Source organism: Alexandromys fortis, unplaced genomic scaffold, assembly GCF_014885135.2.
Source record: "Alexandromys fortis isolate MF-2015 unplaced genomic scaffold, M_Fortis_MF-2015_v1.1 scaffold_80, whole genome shotgun sequence".
Lineage (NCBI taxonomy): Eukaryota > Metazoa > Chordata > Mammalia > Rodentia > Cricetidae > Alexandromys > Alexandromys fortis.
In genome coordinates, this window is record NW_026068174.1 from 8,843,978 (window position 1) to 8,866,188 (window position 22,211).

Genomic DNA, 22,211 nt, shown 5'->3' on the forward strand with positions numbered 1-22,211 from the left:
ATCTATTCCTGAAAGAATGTTGAGCACCAAAGACACTCCACTTGGAGCTTGTTTTTCTACTTGGAAAAACTGGCCTTTGGGCAAAGAAATGCCCATGCCTCAACCACTGACAAGGTACATGGTATCCAGAAATGGACAAGCAGGACTGTCAAATCTTGCCAAGACAAGGTAAGTCTGCTTTGAAAAATTTTCTGCTTCTGAAAATGGTCTATCAGTTAGTTATTCTAGGCTTTAGCCAAAGTTGGTTGCTTCAATGTTGCAAATGAGACATTGGGAGATTTCCCAGGTAGCTAATTGTCTCTGTTATTTGTTGCACATTTTGGAAGTTGCTTGATTGCACTTCCTACTTACTCAAGTAATATTATTTTCCTTCTCAGATCTTTGATGGGGTTGAAGATTAGATAGTTCTAGTTACTTTTCTGTCATGACGTGGCCAAGTTGTTTATTATTCAAGACTTAAACTAGTTAGGATAGGATAATTATTGAATATATTTGTTCCTATTGTGTTTAATTTTGTATTAAGCTTAGAACTGTCTTATTTAAACAAATGGGGGAGGTGCTGTAGGAAGTCTTATGGCCAGTGGTTACTCACCCACTGGGGTGTGCCTCTTATACTATATGTGCCGATGTAGAGCATGCATCCAGTCTCTTTTCCAACTGTAGGATTCTGTTTCTTATCTCTGTTCAAGCAGAGGATTCTGATTTGTGAGTCTACCCCTAAATAAATAACCACCTATTTCTGAAAAATAAACATTAAAATTACTTCCTTGAAATATACAAGATCTCAAACAAACACAGCTATGAGCTAATTTTTGACAGGTGAGGCATAAACATGCTGCAGAGAAAAGTATCTTATTCAAAGAAGAGTGCTGGCAAAACTGGATCTCCACCTGCAGGAGAATGAAATTAAACTATTAACTTTCATCTTGTACAAAAATCTATTCAAAACAGAGCAAATATCTAAATTTAAAACTGGAGAAATGGAAAGTTCTAGGGAAAACCACGATCTCTTCAAGATTGGGGTGGAACTTTCTGAATAGAATTCAACAACCAAGAACCAGACCCAATTATCTACACATAGGACTACATGAAATTAAAATGTTTCTACACAGCAAGAGAAACTAAAAGCAGAAGAAAGACAACACACAGGATGGGAGAAAATTGTTACTTGCTACAACAAGGGGATAAGAACCATAATTTACAAAGAATTGCAGAAATTAAAGACCAATGAAATAAAACCTCCAGTCAACAAATAAGCTAAGTTTGAAAAGAAGAAAAAAAATGACTATTAACTATTTTAAATTTTTAACATCCTTATTTACCATATTAAATGCAGATTAAAATCAACATCATTAGAGTGACTATCTTTAAGACATTTGACAATAAAAGTTGAAAAGGGGGAAAAGAACTCATACAGTATTGGTGAGAGTGCAAATAAATACAGTCACTATATAAATCAGTTTGGAAGTTTCTTAGAGAAATCTAAAATAGAACTACCATTTGACCCTGCTATTCCAGGCATGTACCCAGAGAACTCAATAGTCTTCAACAGAGATGTTTACACATTTATGTTTGCCACTGCACTACTTACAATAGTAAGCAAATGAACCCAGTCCTTCAATAGATGAATGGATAATGAAAATGTGGTACATGTATAAAATGGAATGTTCTTCAGCTATAAAGATAATGAAACTATGAAATTTGCAGAAAAAATAGATGAACTTACAAAGTATAATAGTAAGCAGGTGGCCCAGTCTCAGAACAAAAAGAAACCACATTTTTTCCTCATATGTAGATCCTAGTCTATAGTGTTATTTCTTTATGGATCATCTAGTAAGAAGTTTTTATGCATATATTTTAATGTTTACTATACCTGGCATTATTCCTTATGCTGGTATTGTAAATAGTGCAGTGGTAAACATAAATGCATAACTATCTGTATTGTAGAGTATGGAGTTCTCTGGGTATATGCCCAGGAGTAGAATAGGTAGGTCAAATGGTAGTTCTAGTTTAGATTTTTTGAGAAACATCCAAACTGATTTTTCTAGTGATTATATTTATTTACATTCTCACCAGCAGTGCATAATACCATAAACGAGTTTCAGAGATCTCAATATGCTTTCCCCACTGTGTAGTCCTGGATGTCTCTTCCACAAATTGCATCTCAGGAAACAGATTTACATACTTTTTTTTTCGTTTTTCGAGACAGGGTTTCTCTGTGGTTTTGGAGCCTGTCCTGGAACTAGCTCTGTAGACCAGGCTGGTCTCGAACTCACAGAGATCCGCCTGCCTCTGCCTCCCAGGTGCTGGGATTAAAGGCGTGCGCCACCACCGCCCGGCCAGATTTACATACTTTAAAATGTTGGCATTAACTCATTTATAATCTGGACTAGAAAATGTGAAGATAACTTCAGAAGAGGATGTGATTTTCAAATTACAGAGTTTCCAATGCTTTAAATCATAATGTATCTTTATTACTTTCTCAAGGCAATTTTATATTTTTCATAACAAACTTTGTTCTTAATTTAGTAATATATTACAGTGTAAACACAACACTCATTCCAGTTTTATTAAAAATTATTCTAGCATAGGAAATTATTCAATACAAGGTTTTGTCCTAACTGCAGGCAACCATATTCATTACCTATATGCAAACTGCTTAGAACATAAAAAGTCCTTAAAAATTAGAATAGTTAAAATTATCAAACAAGTGAATAAGATGAATATCTTGAAGTTCAGACAACCATGACTTAGTTGACTGTAGCCTCCAGAAGTCAGTTGGTGAAGCCAGGTAGGCATACATACAACCTCACATTCTCTCAAAGAAATTCACTTGATGATCACATGAAATAAAAATGCAGTTCTGTTTTCCAAAGTGTAAGAAGCCAAGAAAAGAATAATTAGTGCTGTAAAAATACTTTCACAGCAGTGAGGAGGCACATTCAACTATTGCCAGTGGTAATTAGTGAATGTTTACTGATAGATTATTTTTTGTCTGTATCTGTTGTGACTTAGAGAAACAGTCACCTATTTCCTCCCTTAGTAAATACTTTTGACTAATATTTTTATATTTATTCTGTATCATTTAGTTGTGTATTCAAATTTCTTGACTACATGTGAGAAGTAAAGAATGCAGGTATTTTCTATAGCTTATTTTGGTAGATACTATATTGACTTAAAACTCAGTAACTGTGTTTCAATATTTCATTTTACTTAGTGCTTTAGAGTTAAATTTTATTTCAGTAAAAACACCGCAGTACTTTGTTTAAGGAATAAAATGCAACAAAGAGTGGCCTCTTGGCCCACACTTCTCCAACACCTATGCCTGTCCTTACGTAGCCACTCTTGATTCTTTGAGTGCTCATATCTGTTTCTGAAGGAGTGGGCTTTATGCTGTTTTTCTTGGCTTTTGAATTGCAAATATTAAAGTTTCTTCACTCTATAGGAGATGAGTTAGCGTTCTTAACATTTTCATCTATATAGTCTCCAAATTACATAAACATTTCCTTCCCTCTCTGTTTTTTTTTCTTTGTAAAGTTTAAATTAGCACATAAAGTATTGTTTCCTGATGGTATTTTCTTAGATGGTTTTGGTGAAAACTCCTCTCACCACCCACTCTTCTGCCTAATCTGAAGGTGAGACACTACAGAAAATACAATAGATTCCTCAGGATCTTGCCAAAACTAAGGGAAGAATAATGTCAGAGTGTCATAGACTGAAACCTTCTGTCAGATTAGAAGCGTGCACTACAGCTTTCTTCCCTTATAGGTTTCTATGTCTTCTTCACAGACGGAGTCCTTAGATATGTCTCATGTGTCCTAACCTTCCAGTCTTTAAAAAACTGTGTTTGTGAGTGTGTACATGTGTATGCGTTCGTGTGTGTGTGTAATATATATGTAGTGTACAGTGCACACAGAGGCCAGAGGCTTTGAATCCCTTTGGAGCTGAAGTTGTAAGTGGTTGTGAGCGACCCAGCATGGGTGCTGGGAACTGAACTCAGATCCTCTGCAAGAGCTGCAGATGCTCTTCACCACTAACGATCTCTCCATACCCTCTTTATGATTTTTTTAGATTTACTTATTTTTGTTAATTTCAAGATGAGTACTATGCTTATATTATCCCTTTCCCTTGCTTCTCTGTAACTTCTCCCATCCCCATAACCCTTCTCACATGGCCTCTTATTCTTTCATTATTATTGTTACACACACACACACACACACACACACACACACACACACATCATTCTGAGTTCATCTAGTGTTGCTCAGTAGTGGCACTTGTATCCTAAGGTAAACATAGTCATCTAATTGGACTTGAGGTCCACTCAATAGGAAGGAATTCTTGCCTGGGCCCTTTAAGCCTAACCCACTACTCATGGCTGATGAGGCCATGAACCCTAGACCGGAGCTTACTACTGTCATTTCCCTAAGCCTAATTTCTAACTGAATCCCAAATATTTATCCTTGTACTTACAGACAAGTCTAACTCTCACCCCTCATCAAAAAGGCTTCTTTTTGACAGCAGATGTAAATCATTCCAGTCCCTTTTAAAACACAATGATGTATATTTAAAAAGTTTAAAATCTTCCAATTATTCTTCTTGGTTCAAAGCCTAATTTTTCCCAGAAGTGGTCCCTGAGCACTCAAGAACCAAGTGCAGCTTCTTCTCTAAGCCCCTGGGGTGCTTGCTGTCCAGCCTTGCAGCCACTTGTGCCTAAGTCTTCTCTTCTCAAACTGAATGCTAATGTCAGGGGCACATGATTACCATATCATACCTTCAGACATGAAGGGGTCGTCAAACACCATCATTTTCACCCTCATCTATTTGCCAGCAAGGACACTGAGACCCAGAGGGGAAAGGTATTTTGTTTCAAGGTCAAGAAGTTGCGAACTAAATGTCTCACTTATTCCCATAATTCTGTGGCATCCCTGGGATATCACATCCCTGGGTAGAGCAGGACATCTCTCATGGAGACTGGAGATGTCAAGTGAATGAAGGCATGCTGGAGAAGTTTACAGGTGGGATGTGACTATCGGTTCCAGAGATAGCTAGGTGGATAGACAGATAATGCAGACAATGTCCTCAGGAGGCACTGAGCCACTGGGAAATCAAGTGGCTATTACAGATCCAGAAGGGCACTTTGGTGAGGCCAGTGAGGAGCTTGAGATACTCAGAAGGCTCTGGAACAAGGAGCAGAGACTTTCTTGATCTTGCTCAGGCGGGACAGGGTTGTAATTCTGGCATCTCCAGTCTCACTATGGAGTGAGAGGACTGCAAGGCTTCACACAGGGTGCAGAGACCCACTGTCCTGATCCAGATCCTGCTGCCAGTAACTCCAGCCTCTCCTTCTACACTCCACTTCTAGGTGAGACCCAATCACCATGGTGGAGGGAAGCACCACCATCTGGGGCTTGGGAAGCACTTCCAGTTCTGTACTGAGTGACTGGCATCTAGGTGGTCATTCAGGGGCACTTTCCTGATTTCCTCACAGCAGGATCAGGAGAGTCTCCTCACCAGGCAAGGGCACAACAAATTTGCAGATTTAGTTTGGAAAAGTCGGGAAGAGGAGGGAAGTGTCCTTTGTCTGTTGATCTTCTAGCCATGTTTTAGAGAAGGAAGCTGTTAAGAGCACAAGACACTGAACGTAGGGCCAGTATAGCCGCCATCCTGTCAAGGGGCATCTATTTCAATTCTGAATTCTCAGACACTTCAATTTCTTTTCCCACTCCGTTTCTGAAGCGGTGTAAGAGAGGGGACATTAGGCTGACTGAAGTCCAGAGTCCTCATGGGAAAAAAGATTACAGAGGACACGGTGCTCCTATAGTGTTTCCCAGACAATCAGTTGGTGACCCCTTTATCCCTAGCCAGCATGTCCTTTCACCATTGGCTGTGGAAACAATCCTGTCTCTCCAGAGCCTCAGTCTGTGCTTCGCAGGGCTGAGCCCAGGCACACTCACAGGAGAGATGGGATAGGGAGGAGGACAGGGTAGAATGATAGAATGGTAATGTGGATAATTCAGTGTTCAGGGGAGAAGGATGCAGAAGTACCCGCCAATGAATAGCAGACAGTGTGGGAGTGGGTTGAATGACTGGCAAGGTTCAAAGTCTGTGACTGGAATTTTTTTCTGGTCCCTAGATTGCTGAATGACTTCAGGTGCACTGTTCTCTGGACATTGATCCCCAAGTTTGGAGCATGGTTTTGGGAAAGACACCTAAAACTCATTGCCTTTTTTTCCTGATGAAAAAAACAGGAAGGTTAGTGCTCTATGTCTTCTTCATCTGGGAATGTCCTCCTTGCCCATGCCCAAGTGTCTGCCTGGCATGGAGTAGATACAATAGTTGAGAATGTTGAACAAACTGTTGAGAAGAAATGAGTGTAAAGTTGACAGGAAAGTAGAAGAGATATAGTTCTCTTCGGAATAGAAAGGGTTCTTCTTGGGTGAAAAGCTAACTTTTCCATTGAAATGAAAGTCATGTGGAAGCTGTTGAGAGAAAAATTGGGGCTGTTTGGGAAGAAGCGAGTTTCAAGAAAGTAAACAAAAACACTCAGGCCAAGAGTGCTGGAGGCACCATTTCCCCTGCTCATGCTGTTATGGAAGACAGACCTACAGCCAGAGAGAGCGAGGGCAGAGTTGGCAGGTGGTTGTGTACATCGAATCATGTGTTGGGTCACTCTGTATGTGGAGAGTCCATTGAAATCTTCATTTTTCTGTCATTTGTTCCTGTGTTCAGGTGCATGTGACACACATGACTATGTTTTGTGAAGTGTGTAGACTGTCACTGTGTGAGTATGTCTCTGGTATGTATGTCTGCATGTCTGCATATGTCAGGACATACCGGTGTCATTATGTAGCCAAGCTTATTAAACTCTGGGTCTTCCTGTACCTGAACTGCTGGTGCATAGTTGACTCTGCTTGAGGTTTAGGGCAGCAGGTGCCTGGGCGACAAGGTTACTGGTTCTATGTCTTATGCACCTCTGCTTCATTCTGTTCTCTTAAATAAGTCCTTCCCAACCATTTCAAAGCAGTACCTGCATTACCTGGAGCACTGAAGTATGGCTGTATCCTAGAACCCAATCCTGTGCCAGGTATTCAGGAGCAGCCAACATATCTCACATAATCAGAAATAGTTAGAAGCTGGAGGTATAACATTTATTAGGCACCTACTATCTGCTAAATGTTTATGTAGAGGAAGAAATATATATAAATATATATTTGTAGATGAAGTATTTTACTATGTTGTACAGACTTATTTTGAACTCTTGGAGTAAGGTGATGCTCCTAACTCATTATTGGCCACCATTCCCAGCTCTTAATTATTCCACTTTAAGAGGAGAGGAAAAAAACAAACAGCTCAAAGAGATCAAGTAAATTCCTTAAACTTCCCCTGTAATTTCCTATTAAAAACTCTCCACCCTTGTTTGTCTGGTAAATAGTTTCAAGCTGACCCTGCTCAAATGCCACCTCCCCTGTGGAGCCTTCCCAGATGTCCAAGAGAATTAGGACAAAGCCCTGGGAAGTTCATATGTGAAAAGACAATTGATAGTTATGTTTAGAAGGTTTATCATCTAGGGGAAGATAAACAGCACAACAGAAAAAAAATCATCAGCAATTGAGGTGTGAGTATAAATAAGAACTAGAAGAGAAGGGAGAGAGGCAGCAGAGGGAGCTGCGGAGTTCCAGGGAGGCTTCTGAAGGGTGGTAGGAGCTAGGTCTGGGTGTTGGAGTGGGGTAGGAATGGTGTTTTAGGTGAGGAAAGGGTATGCTGGGAAGGCTTGTGAGAAGATGTAAGAAGCACTGAAAAGGTCAGTCAGGCTGGCATCTGAGGAAGGAGAAAGTTCTGGGAGCAGTTGGCATCAAGACTGGATTAGAATTCTGGGAGCCGTGTTGGAAAGCTTTCCCAAGTAAGATAACCCACGCTGTCTTCAGTAGGTGACACAAGAGTTGGTCAGGCAAGAAAGCTGGATGGGAGGAATGCCCAGGGCTCTTACTGCTCCGGTCTCCCTCTCTAGAGCACAGAAAACTCATTGAGGTCACTGGGACTTCGTCTCAAGATGGATGGCAGTACATCTACCCTCAGGACTGGGGAGCTGTGGCCAGGAGGAGGACTGCACTTCAGATGCTTCAGACAGTATTGAGATCTGGTGTACAGCCTATAGGTGAGAGAACCCAACACGTCCCTGCTGTTGCTTGCCTTGTGTCCTCCCTACCTCCTACTCTGCCTCATTTCCACCCACTTTGCATGGCGCTGGGGAAAAGGGCATATGTGAGCTTCTGTTCTCCCACAAATCATCTTTTTGTGCCCTCCCCTTCCCTTATTGTCAATGCTCTTCCCGCTCCTGTGAGTCTATTTCTAGTGGTCTACTCATGCTTCCAAACTAAGTCCCAACTTCATGCTTCTGTTGGAATCTGTTGGAATCACCCTTAAATCAGCCGGGCAGAAGGACACACCCCTGCTTGATACACGCAGTTAAGGTGGTGTTTACTACATTCTGCCTTGCTTGATGTTAAGGTCACTGGCTAGCTCAACTGTAGTGCCCGTGCTCAATCCAGTGCTTGAACTGGATGGAGCACTAAGAAGTAGACAGGAACTAGATGGTAGAGCCACTATACTATATCAGAAAACTCCCCAACAGGAACTCTTAAGGAAATGTCCAAAGCAAAGAATGATCAGAATGAAAAGGACTTGGAAACAGAATGGGTTAAGCTTGGATCTCAGGCACTAAGGGCATTTGAATTGAAGAAGGATGACTTATCATGCATAGAAGAGATTGTTTGAACTGCCAGGTAAAAAGCTGTAGAGAAAGTCAGCTTGATGCACAGCCTCCCCAGAGGCTAAAATTGAAACTATTTGTAGTACTTACATGAAAGTTAGGTCCATCTCAATTGAAACTAAAATAAATAAAAAGCTATAGCCCTCCAGTATCAGATTGATCTCTCTCTAGAAGCCACCAGGAACCAATCAGAGGACAGGAAGAAGCCATCAGGTACTTGGGAAAGAGAGCTACCAGTTAACATCTGCTCCATGCTTAATCCTCACAGTGCACTGTCTCATTTAATGTTGACATCAAAATCTAAGAGAGAAATCAACATACTCACTTTGTAGACCAGAAGAATGGAGACTAAATGAAAGTGGCTCTGTGGTTACACAGCCAATCAGCAGAGACCCAGGCATCTCTGATTTCAAAGCCATGCTTTTTGCAGCACCAGATGCACGCCTAAGGGAGAGGTTAGGAAGACAGGCCTGGCACTGATGCCAATGTTGGAGTGGAGGAGTGCCAAGGTACTGACTTGGTTTTCGTGATCCTAGAAAGCAAGTTCCCCAGGATGGTTCATAAGTAACAATGACAGAGGAAGGAAAACAAAAAGGTAGGAAACGCCCAAAGCCTGTTCTGCCAGTGGACTGGTTATGATTCCTTCTCCTCCTGTCCGTTCTCTGTGTTCACTCGCTGGTCTGCAGAGAGCTTTATTGAAGATGTTCTTATTGGATAAACTGTGCTCAGATCACTGGACAGAGCAGTGCAATGTCGCTCTTTCCTGACAGTTTCTTGTCCCCTTATCCTCTAGGACCACACAAAAGCTTGATTTTTCCCGTGGCAGATGGTGTGCAGGTCAGTTCAGTCACAGGACAATTTTAGCATCTTAGGAGCAATGTGAAGAAAGCGTGTTTTAGAGAAGATGTTGAATGGGGACAAGTGAGGGCATTGTTTCCGAGACAACGGAAATGTTAAGTTTTCTGTCCAGGTGATTTTATGAGGCAAGTTCAGAGCAAGGGCAGGCTTTGCCCAGTGTCATCTGTGGGTGTTCGACCCTCTTCTTCCTAAACCAATGGCCCGCATGCCCTCTTCCCGCTGTCTGGAATTCTCCTCACTCCCGTCAACAATAATTCTGCTTGATGAACTCCTGCCCATTCCCAAAGACCCAACTCAGGTCATTTTCCTTTGAACTCTTCCCAGTCTCTCCAGGAAGAATTATATTCTACTCAGTTCACATTATTAGGAAAGTGCTAATCTCTCTGATCCTGGGAAAACTGTTGAAGGGCAAGAAGCTAAGGCTCATCCATCTCCCCATTTTCTATGGCACGCAGCATGGTGTCTGTGTCAACAAACCACACCCCATGGACCATATACAGCCCGACTCACTTTTTATACACACAGTTTTGTTAGAACACAGTAATAGGCATCCATTTACACACTGTGAGTATCTGTTGTTACACCACAGCTGCAGAGCAAAGTAAGGGGTGGCATGAGAGACTGTACCACTGAGAAGAGGAGAATATCCACCTTCTGATCCTTTACGGGCAGTGCTAGCCAGTTCTTGAGCTAGCACATATGTAATGAAATGAACAGAAAATGCAGCAAGATGCCTTAGTATGAGATTTAGACTGGTGTCCAGATGGTCTGGGTCCTAACTCTGCCTCTGTCTAATTGCTTGATCAAGGATACAAGGATGGTCATGATGATGCTAGACCAAAGCACAAAAGTTGTGAGCATTTATTACCTACTGGGCACCTACTAAGAATTTTAAACTTACCTCTTTATCCTCCCAATCAACCCCAGGATTGGACAATTATATTTTTCTCATTAAGAAGAAGAGATCAAGGCTCAGAGAGGTCACACTGCCTTTGCTGGCACAGGCAGGCTCATCCAGGGCTGGGAATCAGGTTTTACTTGCTCCATAGGTTGGGATCCTAATTCCTTCCCCTTGAAAGCACACTTCCAAAACTAAGTTTCCTCATAAAATTAGCATTATTGGATGAGGAATGTGATTTTCGATCCACTTTACTAAGCAGAAACATGTGTAAATATGTAGCATTAAAAATCATCTGGGGATGGTTCAGCAGTTAAGAGCCCTGGCTGCTCTTCCAGAGGACCACTGTTCAGTTTCCAGCACCCATATAGCAGCTTACAATCATCTCTAACTCCAATTCCAGGGGATCAGATACCCTCTTCTGGCTCCTCAGATACACACAAACATGCAGATCAAACAGCAAATAAATTTAAAATATTTTTTAATTTAAAAATTATTTTTTAAGGTCTAGAAAGTCTACTCGGGGTTCCCAGAACTTAAGCTTCCTGTCTAATCTCTTCCTTCAGCATTCCCACGGGTACCTGACCTCCATGGCTGTGGCCAACCTCACATATCAACCACAGTTCCAGCTCCTTGGCTTGATGGATGGCACAGATGCCCACCCACTTCTGTTTCTGCTTTTCCTTAGCATCTACCTGCTCAATGCCCTGGGCAACCTGAGCATGGTGGTACTGGTGAGGTCAGACGGGGCTCTGTGCTCCCCCATGTATTACTTCCTGGGTCACCTGAGCCTGGTGGATGTCTGCTTTACCACAGTCACTGTCCCCAGACTGCTGACTACTCTACTTCATCCTGTCCAGGCCGTGTCCTTCCAGGCTTGCTTTGCCCAGATGTACTTCTTTGTAGCGCTAGGCATCACTGAGAGCTACCTGCTGGCAGCCATGTCCTACGACCGTGCAGTGGCTGTGTGCCGACCACTGCACTATGGTGCGGTCATGACGCCCTGGCGCTGCCTTGCGCTGGTGGCTGCTTCCTGGGCTGTGGCCCATCTGCATTCGCTGTTGCACACAATGCTCATCTCCGCGCTCTCCTACCCTCGCTCTGCCCCAGTGCGCCACTTTTTTTGCGACATGACAGTGATGCTGAGCTTGGCGACCTCGGACACGTCAGTGGCAGAGACTGCCATTTTCTCAGAGGGCCTGGCAGTGGTGCTGACTCCGCTGCTCCTTGTGTCCCTCTCCTATACCCGCATCCTCCTGGCAGTTCTTGGAGTGAGGACCACAGGAGGTCGGCGCCGTGCCTTCTCCACCTGCGGGGCCCACCTGGTGGTGGTATCGCTTTTCTTTGGCTCAGTCCTTTCTGTCTACTTCCGGCCATCTTCTGCCTACTCTGCTCGCTATGACCGCCTGGCCAGTGTGGTCTATGCAGTGGTCACGCCGACCTTGAACCCTTTTATCTACAGTCTTCGTAACAAAGAAGTCAAGGGCGCCCTAAAAAGGGGGTTCAGATGGAGAGCCGCACCACAAGATAAGTAATGGATGGTCTGGGCTAACTGTCATGTCAAAAATAGTACTACCCCCAAATCAATATAGTCTCCTACTGTCTCTCTCCAAAGTCAGTATATTCTCATTCATTTCCCCCTTCCTTCAAGTTCTATTAATTTTGTTCCTACACAGACTTATGCCTAGTAAAATAAAAATTAGATACCAAGCAAAATATGACCACATGTTTGTATAGCAGAATGTAACACAGAGTTAAGTGAATGACAGTAAATTGGATGCCTTTCTATGTTGTCTGGGTGTTCAATATAGAGTTTAGTTTCAAATTTGGAAAACTAAGAAGAGAACAGAAAGTAAAGAAAAGGTCATCGGGTCATACAGCACCGTAAACACAGAATGCAGGTGACAACAATGGGCAAATGCAGCCGAACTGGGGGAGGTGGGGAGGTGGCACTGGGTTTAAGGGGGTCTCGCTGCCTGCACTGCAATGTCAGTCACAGCCATGCAGGTTCCTCTGGGGTACTTCTATATATTTTAAAAGCGATTTTCACTTTTTTTTTTTTTAATTCATAGATGCTCTCTTCTCTATTTGCATTGTGAGCATTCAAAGAGACAAAATTCTCCTCCACCCACTCAAATAAACCTCGAGTACCATCCCAGCTTCTCTGTGCACTAGTCTGCAATTTCCTTTTATTTCTTGAAATGATATATATAGAAGAGCTTGTCGCATTAATCCAAATCACCCCCTAATTCTGTAATGTGAACACCCAGCTACATCTTCCACTGAATATTTAATCAGCCTTGGCAATGCTTCCCACATACAAATATGTCTTCCCACCGTTTCACCATTACAGAGTAGAATGGACATTTAGCAGTGAATTGCTTGTGGCAAATGCTGGCCTAAGTGTACCATGCACATGAATCTCACTGAGTGAGAGTCCGTGAGGAATTCACACTGTTCAGCACAGGAAACAGACTGAGTGGAAACTAGCGGCTGTGCCAAAGTCAGAAGCCTGAGAAATTCACTTTCTCTGTTGAATGTTCTTCTGCCTTTACCACTTTATTGAACAACTTTTAGTTGCTAACATATAAACTCCTCGAACATATTTCTGTCTACGTTTGTTTGCTTTAGTTATTATTACTATTTTGTTATTTAGTTATTTTGTGTAATGTGTTTCTTCAATGTATGTGTAGCAAACACATTGTGGAAGTCAGCTTCCCTTTGCTTGTCCTGTTCTACTTTTACATTGTCTCTTTTCCTGCTCATCTGACTTCTTTTTTACTTAGATTTCTTTATGCTTTTATTCAGCTTTGTGTTGTTTTACTTGACAAAGTTTATCTGCTGTATTAATCATCCCAAAGAATGGACATTTAGTTTAACTGGTATCAACTCTATTGTTTCTTGACTTTCAACTCTATCCATGCTCTTCACACTCACATTTATTAATTTCTACATCTTTTTTTCAATAAATTTGTACACAGAGAAATCCCACAAAAAGACAGAAACCATGATATATGGGCAAAAAGTCTGTGAGGTAAAAAACAAAACAAAAAATAAAAAAACCTCAAAAAATATCCATTGAGTTTATTTTCTGTTGACCATCTACTGCTGGTTATGAGTCCTGCCCTTAAGCCACACAGCTATTTTAGATGTATATCTATCAAAGCTTATCTTCTGTATGAGGAGAGAAATACAGTGGCATCTGCAAATGATAGACTACAGAAAGAAATTTGAGAAGATCACTTAGCACATGCACAGGTAGTTTCCTTAAGTACGTGAAGATAGTGACAGCTGGTTTGCCAGTGATAGGCAGAGGATAATTATTCCTAAGCCGAATTTCAAGTGGATCAGAAATAGAGTTAAAGAAACTAAGACTTCACATAGAGTGTGAAAATGGCACTATACAATATTTTAATAGAAAACTCATTTTCAAGGACTACTAGAGAAAAATGTTTTGGAAAATAAGAGCAACTTCTCTCTCTACCCCAAGTTTAAAATCTTAAGTAAGAGAAAAGTAGACAAATAACCAATGGAGGAAAATGCCGTCAACCAGATAAAATGACAATATCCCTAAGAGGAAAAAGGAAGGAAAGCAACATAAGGCAAAGATGTTGCTCAAAGAACACATGAAAGAAAAAGTAGCTGATAAATATAGAGAAAGGGTTTTCTTCACCAAAACAGTAATTCAATTTAAAAACAGTAAAATCTTATATGTTACCTAGGAGAGCAATAAACATCTGAAAGCAAAATTCCAACATTGGGGATGCTAAAGAAGCAACAATCTTCCCATTTTCTATGGGGAGATTAGAGTAGAAGAATGTCTCCAGCAATTTGGCAGTTTCCACTCAATTATAAATTGAAGATATAATTTGAGCTAATATAGTTATTTCTGAGAATGTATCCATAGGAAAATAGGACAACATTGCAAATTATTTGGATTAAGATGTGAAATTGAGGCAGTATTATTTAAATCAAGAATAAACGTAAAACAATCCAATGTCCATCAAAAGCAAGTTATTGAAATACATTATTCTAAAAGTGTTACAAGTCCTGTCAGGTGTGGTGGCGATGCACACTGCCAGTCCCGTTACCTGGAGTTGAGGCAGATGAATCACTGCAAATTTAAGGCCAGCCTGAGCAACATGGAGAGATCCTGCCTCAAAACAAAATAGAAAATATAAAAGCAATACAAGCCATGTGAAATGTTGAGTCCACAGTACATTTTAAATGAAAACAATTAAACAACTGCTTAGGTCACTTGTTTTTTATATCCACTGCTAGGCTGTACAAAGACAATATGTAGAATAACAACTTTTAAATATTTGATAGAGAAGGGTCCAGAACCACAGGAGATCTTCACATTTGTTAGTTAGATGCCTTCAAGTAGCTGTCTACTAGTTTAGTAGTCAGTGAGTTTTTGAGAATAGTAAATAAAGTCAAGATTGGCATTATTGGAAGATTTCTTTCAAAGGTAGTCTTTTAGGCATACTTTAGAAAATATGAAAGATGCATTCAATTCAAGAAATCATCTTGAATAAACACACAAAGCCTTGTTCATTTTAGGAATTAGCAATCACCTATCTTCGGGATGTTTATACCTCTTTTAAAGAAGAGAAATAAAGGGGAGCATCACATTATTTTAACATATAAGGGAGGAAGAACTTACCTAGGGATGACAAATAGATTCTAGACATATCTCTAGTTCCATTTCTTTAGACTGTACCCTGGGCCACTCTTTTTTACTACCTGTAAATTAACCAACATATAATAGGACTAAATAACTCATCCCAGATTGCACAACTTTAATTCAAATGAGGAATTAGCATACAATATGTATACATCATCAATAGAAGTAGTTCATCATTAACTGAGAAATAATTGGTGCTGTGATTTTCAAACAATGATACTGTTCTTAATGAAACCCATTATGGATATGCACGTGAAGCAATAGCCCTCTTTACTTTTCACAGCAGTCTCATGACATAGATTATGCTACTCAATATTTTTAAGATAAATAAGCAGACATTTAATATCACTTAGCAATTCACCCAAGACCTCACACATATTAAACAACAGTCCTGGGTGTTACGTTCAGATAATCCTACTTCAGTGTCTTGTGTTCAGCTACGAGAATGTTTGAGAATGGTTACACATGGCAGGCTGGTATAATGCTATCTGGAGAAAACCTTACAGATGAGAATAGAGAAAAATGAGTCGGGGAAGCATAGGACATGTTCGTTGTTTTCATTCACACATCTGATGGGTAAGGGAAGCTGCATAGGGAATACCCAGCAGCACAGCCAGTTCCACTTGTTTAGAGAACACAAGTGCAAACAATGAGCCCCTTCGGTAGAAGAGCCCAAAAGAACTAGACACATGGAGCATACAATACTAATAAGCCAATTTGAGGATCAAGAAATCAAACGCAATCCCTGCATTGTCTGAATGTGTGGACATGTAGAGAATAACCACGAGATGTTAACCCTTTGAGGATGATTCTTTCCTCTCTCTCTTCACCTCCCGCTACTGACTGAGGTAGGCAATCATCTCTGTATTCACTGCTTCAGGTTACAGACAGGGCTAAAAAACAGAATCTGTAAGTTTTCTTAGTTCTGGTTTTCCAAACCTCAAAAACCAGGATAAGTGAAACATTTACTGGTAGATGAAAAAAAAATAACAACAAAAACTTCTGGACAAAAGTAGAAGGTGAAAAGAAGCATCTTTCCAGGAACCAGGAAAGATTCCCTAAAACAAGAGAGCAGAGTGAGGGTGAGTCAATGGTTTGTGTGTGGATCCCCTCGTAGGGGGAGCTGGCAATATTAATAGAAGACATGAAGATTAAATACAAGCTTATTAAGAGGAGGAATAAAACCTTTCAAAACTGCCATATTTAATAAGTCACAAATCTGGCAGATTTGATAAATTGACTTTTGTCAATGGATAAACGTAAGTAACTAATATGTATTAAAGAAGGCAATCAGTGTTGGATGTATGTACCTCAATGTGTCATGTCCCAAGTAGCCAATGGTTGCCACTCACTTTCCTTTCTAATCAATTAGAGCTGGCGTGAAATCAATTGAAGGGAATAATTGATATCTAATAAAAGTCCTTAGGTTGATGGGAGTGGTGGCACATGCCTTTAATCCTACTACTCGGGAGGCAGAGGTAAGTGAATCTTACCTCTGTGAATTCAAGGCTAGCCTGGTATGTACAAAGCAAGTTACAGGAGAGGCAGGGCTGTTACAGAGAGAAATCCAGTCTCAAAACCACAAACAAACAAGCAAACCCTAGCAATTCCTAGGTCAACAGTAAGTGTGTGAAAACATCAATATTATTATTCATCAGGGAAATATAAATTGAAATCATTGGAAGATACTACTACATCTCATCAAAAGAGCTAGAAAAAAAAGATCAAAAATGGCAAGTGTTAACAAGGATTTAAAACCACACTTTCACACATACCAATAATGTTTTATTTATATGGCTGGAGAAGTGGTTAAGTGGTTAGAACACTGACTGCTCTTCTAGAGGACCCCAATTCAGTTCCCATCCCCCTTATAGTGACTCATAACCATCTGTAACTCAAGGTCCAGGAGATCTAATGTCCTCTTCTGGCTTCAGTGGACACTGTATCCATGTGGTACACAGAATCACATGGAGGTAAAACACCCAATACACATAAAAATTCATTTAAAAATTTAAATATATATTGTATTATAATATATAAATGTACAATCTATTTATTATCTTATTTATAGTGAGATGTGAAATACTAAAGACACTTTGTTAACTGCATTTCTTGAAACCCAGCATCCAGTCAGCTCTGTTTTTACCTGGTTGTGGACACTAATGTGATAAATTGGCAAGTGAACACTATATGTTAAAACAATGGGAATTTGAACAAGAAATTCATAGTCACAAGGTCTCTCCATCATAAATATAAAAATTATTTCTTAGGGGACGATCAGAGATAGTGATGCCCTTGGTTAAGTCAGATAGCTGACCAGTTTTGGCTAATTTAATAAGAAACAGCATCCTTATGTTGTGTATCTCAGACAACATCCAAGGCATTTTATGGGAGTTTTTCAAATACACAATAGAAAAATCTATCCTATCATTGGTCAATAAAATATACATTAGGGAGGTTTTTAAACTATCAAAATGAGACTGGGTTATAGCTCAATGGTAGAAAACTTGTCTAGGGTGTGTGAGACCTGGATTTGCTCACAATCATCACACATAAAACATCTCTGATGGTGTACTTGGATTGGAGAGATGCTGGAAGATTTCATTGAGGAGGAATGAGTCTCTACTACAGAGAACAACCACAGATAGCAATATATTGTGTTCTTTAAAACTATTTAAAGTGGGTATTAAAATGTTCTCATTATGAAATGGTAACTTTTTTCTTCTTCTCCGTACTTTCCCCTTCTTGAAGACCCAATTCCCTCATGTTTCCTCTTCCCTCCCTTTTCCCCCTTCCCCTCCCATTCGATACTCTCTTCTCCTCTCCCGAAAAAAACTCCCAATTTTCTCAGGAGATCTTGTTTGTTTCTCTTTCCCGGGGGATCCATGTATGTCTTTCTTAGGGTTCTCCTTGTTACCTATCTTCTCTAGGATCATGGATTATAGGCTGGTTCTCCTTTGCTTTATTCTAATATTCACTTATGAGTGAGTACATATTATGTTTGTCTATCTGAGTCTGTGATACCTCACTTGGGGTGTTTTTTTTCTAGATCCATTTTCATGTAAATTTCAAGATGTCATTTTTGTTACAGCTGTGTAGTATTCCACTGTGTAAATGTACCACATTTCTTTGTCCATTCTTCAGTTGAGGGGCATCTAGGTCCTTATAGTATGAGTGTGTATCCTTTGGGTATATGCCCGAGTGGTATTGCTGGGTCTTGAAGTAAACTAATTCCCTGAGAAACTGCTGCTCATTTTTCCAAAGTGGCCATATAAGTTTGCACTCCCATCAGCAATGAAGGAGTATTTCCATTACTCCACATCCTCTCCAGTATAAGCTGTCATTGATGTTTTTGATCTTACTCATTCTGTCAGGTGTAAGATAGTGTCTCAGAGTAATTTTGATTTGCATTTCCCTGATTGCTAAGGATGTTAAGCAATTTCTTAAGTGTTTTTCAGCCGTTTGCAATTCTTTTGTTGAGAATTCTATGTTTAGATCTGTACCCCATTTTTTATTGGATTATTTGGTAATTTGATGTCTAGTTTCTTGAGTTCTTTGTATATTTTGAAGATCAGTTCTCTGTCTGATGTGAGGTTGGTAAAGATCTTTTCCCATTCTGTAGGCTGCTGTTTTGTCATAGTGACTCTGTCATTTTCCTTACAGAAACTTCTCAGTTTCAGAAGGTTCCATTTATTAATTGTTGATCACAGTGTTTGTGCTACTGGTGTTGTATTTAGGAAGTGGTCTCCTGTGCCCATGCATTCAAGGCTACTTCCCACTTTCTCTTCAATGAGGTTCAGTGTAGCTGGATTTATGTTGAGGTCTTGAATCCATTTGGATTTAAGTTTTGTGTATGGGACTAGATATGGACATATTTGCATTCTTTTACAAGTTGACATCCAGTTATGCCAGCACCATTTGTTGAAAATGCTTTCTTTTTTCCATTGTGTAATTTTAGTTTCTTTGTCAAAAATAAGGTAATTCTCTTTCTGAGCTGCATCTTTGTGTGGTTTGGGTACCAGGGTAACTGTCACCTCATAAAGAGAGTTTGGCAATGTTCCTTCTGTTTTGATTGTGTGGAATAATTGTTTTGAATTCTTTTTATTATTATTTTATTGATTGATTTTTATTGAGCTATATATTTTTCTCTGCCCTCCTCCCTTCCTCTCTCCTCCCTTTCAACTTTCTCCCATGATCCCCATGCTCCCAATTTACTCAGGAGATCTTATTTTTTCTACTTCCCATGTAGATTAGATCCATGTAGGTATCTCTTAGGATCCTCATGGTTGTCTAGGAGTGTGTGGAATAATTTGAGAAGTATTGGTATTAGCTCTTCTTTGAAGTTGTGATAGAATTCTGTGCTGAAATCATCTGGCCATAGGCTTTTTTTTTTGGTTGAGAGACTTTTGATGATTATTTCTATTTCATTAGAGATTATAGGTCTATTTAAATTATTTATCTGTTCTTTATTTTGGTTTGTAATACTTATCCAGAAAATTGTTCATTTCCCTTAAATTTTCCTATTTTTTTGGAGTACAGGATTTTGATATATGACCTGATGATTATCTGGATTTCCTCTGTGTCTGTTTTTGTGTCCCCTTTTTCATTTCTGGTTTTGTTAATTTGCATATTCCCGCTTTGCTTTTTGATTAGTTTGGATAAGGGTTTGCCTATCTTGTTAATTTTCTCAAAGAACCAATTCTTTGTCTCATTGATTCATTGTATTGATTTCTTTGTGTCTATTTTTATTAATTTTAGCCCTCAATTTGATTATTTCCTGTCATCTACTACTCCTGGGTGAGTTTGCTTCTTTTTGTTCTAGAGCTTTCACATGTTCTGTTAAAGTTGTTTCTGTGAGATTTCTCCAGGTTCTTCATATAGGCACTTAGTGCCATTTTATTGACCTTTACTTAATCACAAAAGTAGGAGAATCCCATGGACTGTTAGATTGTCTGTATGTCCATTTCCAAGTTGTTCCTGGGCAGCTAGTATCTCTTCTTTACAGTAAGTGGCCACTGATCCACCCAGATGGGATCCTTAGAGAACCATGTTACAAGATTGGCATGCTATTTCTCAGCAGTCATTAGAAAAACCACCCCAAATCTCATCTATTATTTTGAAATGGGATTTAAAGGTTCAGTTATTCCATGCAACTCTTTCCAAACCTTTCACAGAAATCCATTCTTTGAGAGCATCATATTTTCAGCAGAGGTATTAGGTAAAAAGAGATATATGCCTAGGTTTTAAAGGACATCTCTTCCCCACAAATTAACTGCCAACCCTTGCAGCACATAAGGCTAGAAGGAACCTGACTGATCATCTCTTTTCTGAAGAAATGGAGGAGTGGATCTGGGGGAGAAGGAACGTTGTGGAGGAACTGAGAGGATCAGAGGGAGGGGAAACTGTGGTCTTGATGCATTGCATGAGAAGAATAACAAAAAAGAAAATTTTGTAAACTTTATTGAGGTCCATAGAAAACTCCCCCTTCATGGAGTATTGGGATTTCTGAGTGCCAGCCTCAGTGTCCCCTTCAGGGCTTAGAAGAAGACTTACAGTAATCACAGGACTTAGATCTGAGGGTGAAATGAACTCTCTACTATGTACTTTTCTGCATCAGTTTCTTTTTTATTTTCCCGCTGTTCTGTAAATTTTCCATTTTATATACACATGCAAAACAAAGGTAATCCTCTGAGCCATACTATAGTGATGCTAATGGTTTAAAAATCCAGTGGCTCTCTTTTTTTCTAAAGTGGGAGAAAAAGAAATGAAACTACACACTCTCATAGTCTTCCATTATACATGGGCTCAGCTCATCTCAGTCTGTGTGGTTGAATTCTACTTTCCATCTGCAAAAACATCAGGTTATCTTGTCTATTTCCCTTTTTATGGGATAGAAAATAAACATAACTATTTAAATCCAAAACTCCAAATGTGTAAATTCACACAGAAGTAGCAACCTTACCAACTGAACTTTCTAGTAGCCTCTATCTTTTTGTGTCATTATTGGAGAAAAAAATTACATCCCTTAGGTATAAGATAATTCCCAAGAAAATACAGAACACAATGCTGTAGTGACAGTGTTGAAAAAAATCTCAGAAAAGATTACATGCTTATGAAGAAATTTAGGAAAGGGAAACAATTACCATAATTGTGTGAAAATTTTCTGTGAGATTATATATTTGGGAAACATTAGAACATATCTGGGAGGGTAAAATGCATGGATGTTCCCAATTATTGAACTCAGATTATGAAGTGTATTTAAAAAATGATTGCATAGCTCTTAGACCTGGATGGAGGGGGGAGGTCCTTGGACTTACCATAGGGCAGGGAACCCTGACTGCTCTTTGGGCTAGAGAGGGAGGAGGAAAGGGGATGGGGGGGGAGGGAAATGGGAGCAGGGGAGAAGGTGAAAATTAATAATAACAATAATAAAATAAAAAATGATTGCATAGAGAAACCAGAGTTCTCAAAAAATGACAAGATCCTGGACACATTTTAATGATTGAAGAAATAGAGATGTCATTTAGAAAAGCTATTGCATAAGAAATCTTTTTATTTATTAATTAAAAATTTCCACCTCCTTCCATCCTCCCATTTCCCTCTCACTCCTCCCACTCCCCTTACCCCTCGCTCTCCAGTCCTAAGAGAAGTCAGGGTGCCTGCCCTGTGGGAAGTTCAAGCCCCCCCCCAATCCAGGTCTAGGAAGGTGTGCATCCAAACAGACTAGGCTCCCAAAAAGCCAGTACATTGCATAAGAATTCTTATACAATTTTTTTCTAAATCACAAGGGAATGAAGGCACAGTGTGATCCCTGGTTAAATTGACATTTTTAAATAACTGAATAATAGTATTCACATTCATGAATGTTGAATAATTATGTAGTAAATTGTTAATAAAATAGCTCAAAGTAAGGGAAAAGTCAAGAGATGCTAATATTAATATCATTATATCTACCTGATGTTGCTATGAAAACATTCAAAAGGTGATTATTACAG

The 22,211-nt window shown here is 39.8% G+C and overlaps 1 protein-coding gene across 1 annotated transcript; it reads left to right on the plus strand.

The window, feature by feature from the left end:
• The first annotated feature begins 11,119 nt into the window (after positions 1 to 11,119).
• LOC126492314 (olfactory receptor family 1 subfamily R member 1 pseudogene) lies at positions 11,120 to 12,064 on the plus strand. Its single transcript, XM_050128639.1, has one exon. The coding sequence runs from the start codon at positions 11,120 to 11,122 to the stop codon at positions 12,062 to 12,064; it is 945 nt and encodes a 314-aa protein (XP_049984596.1).
• The last annotated feature ends 10,147 nt before the right edge of the window (positions 12,065 to 22,211 follow it).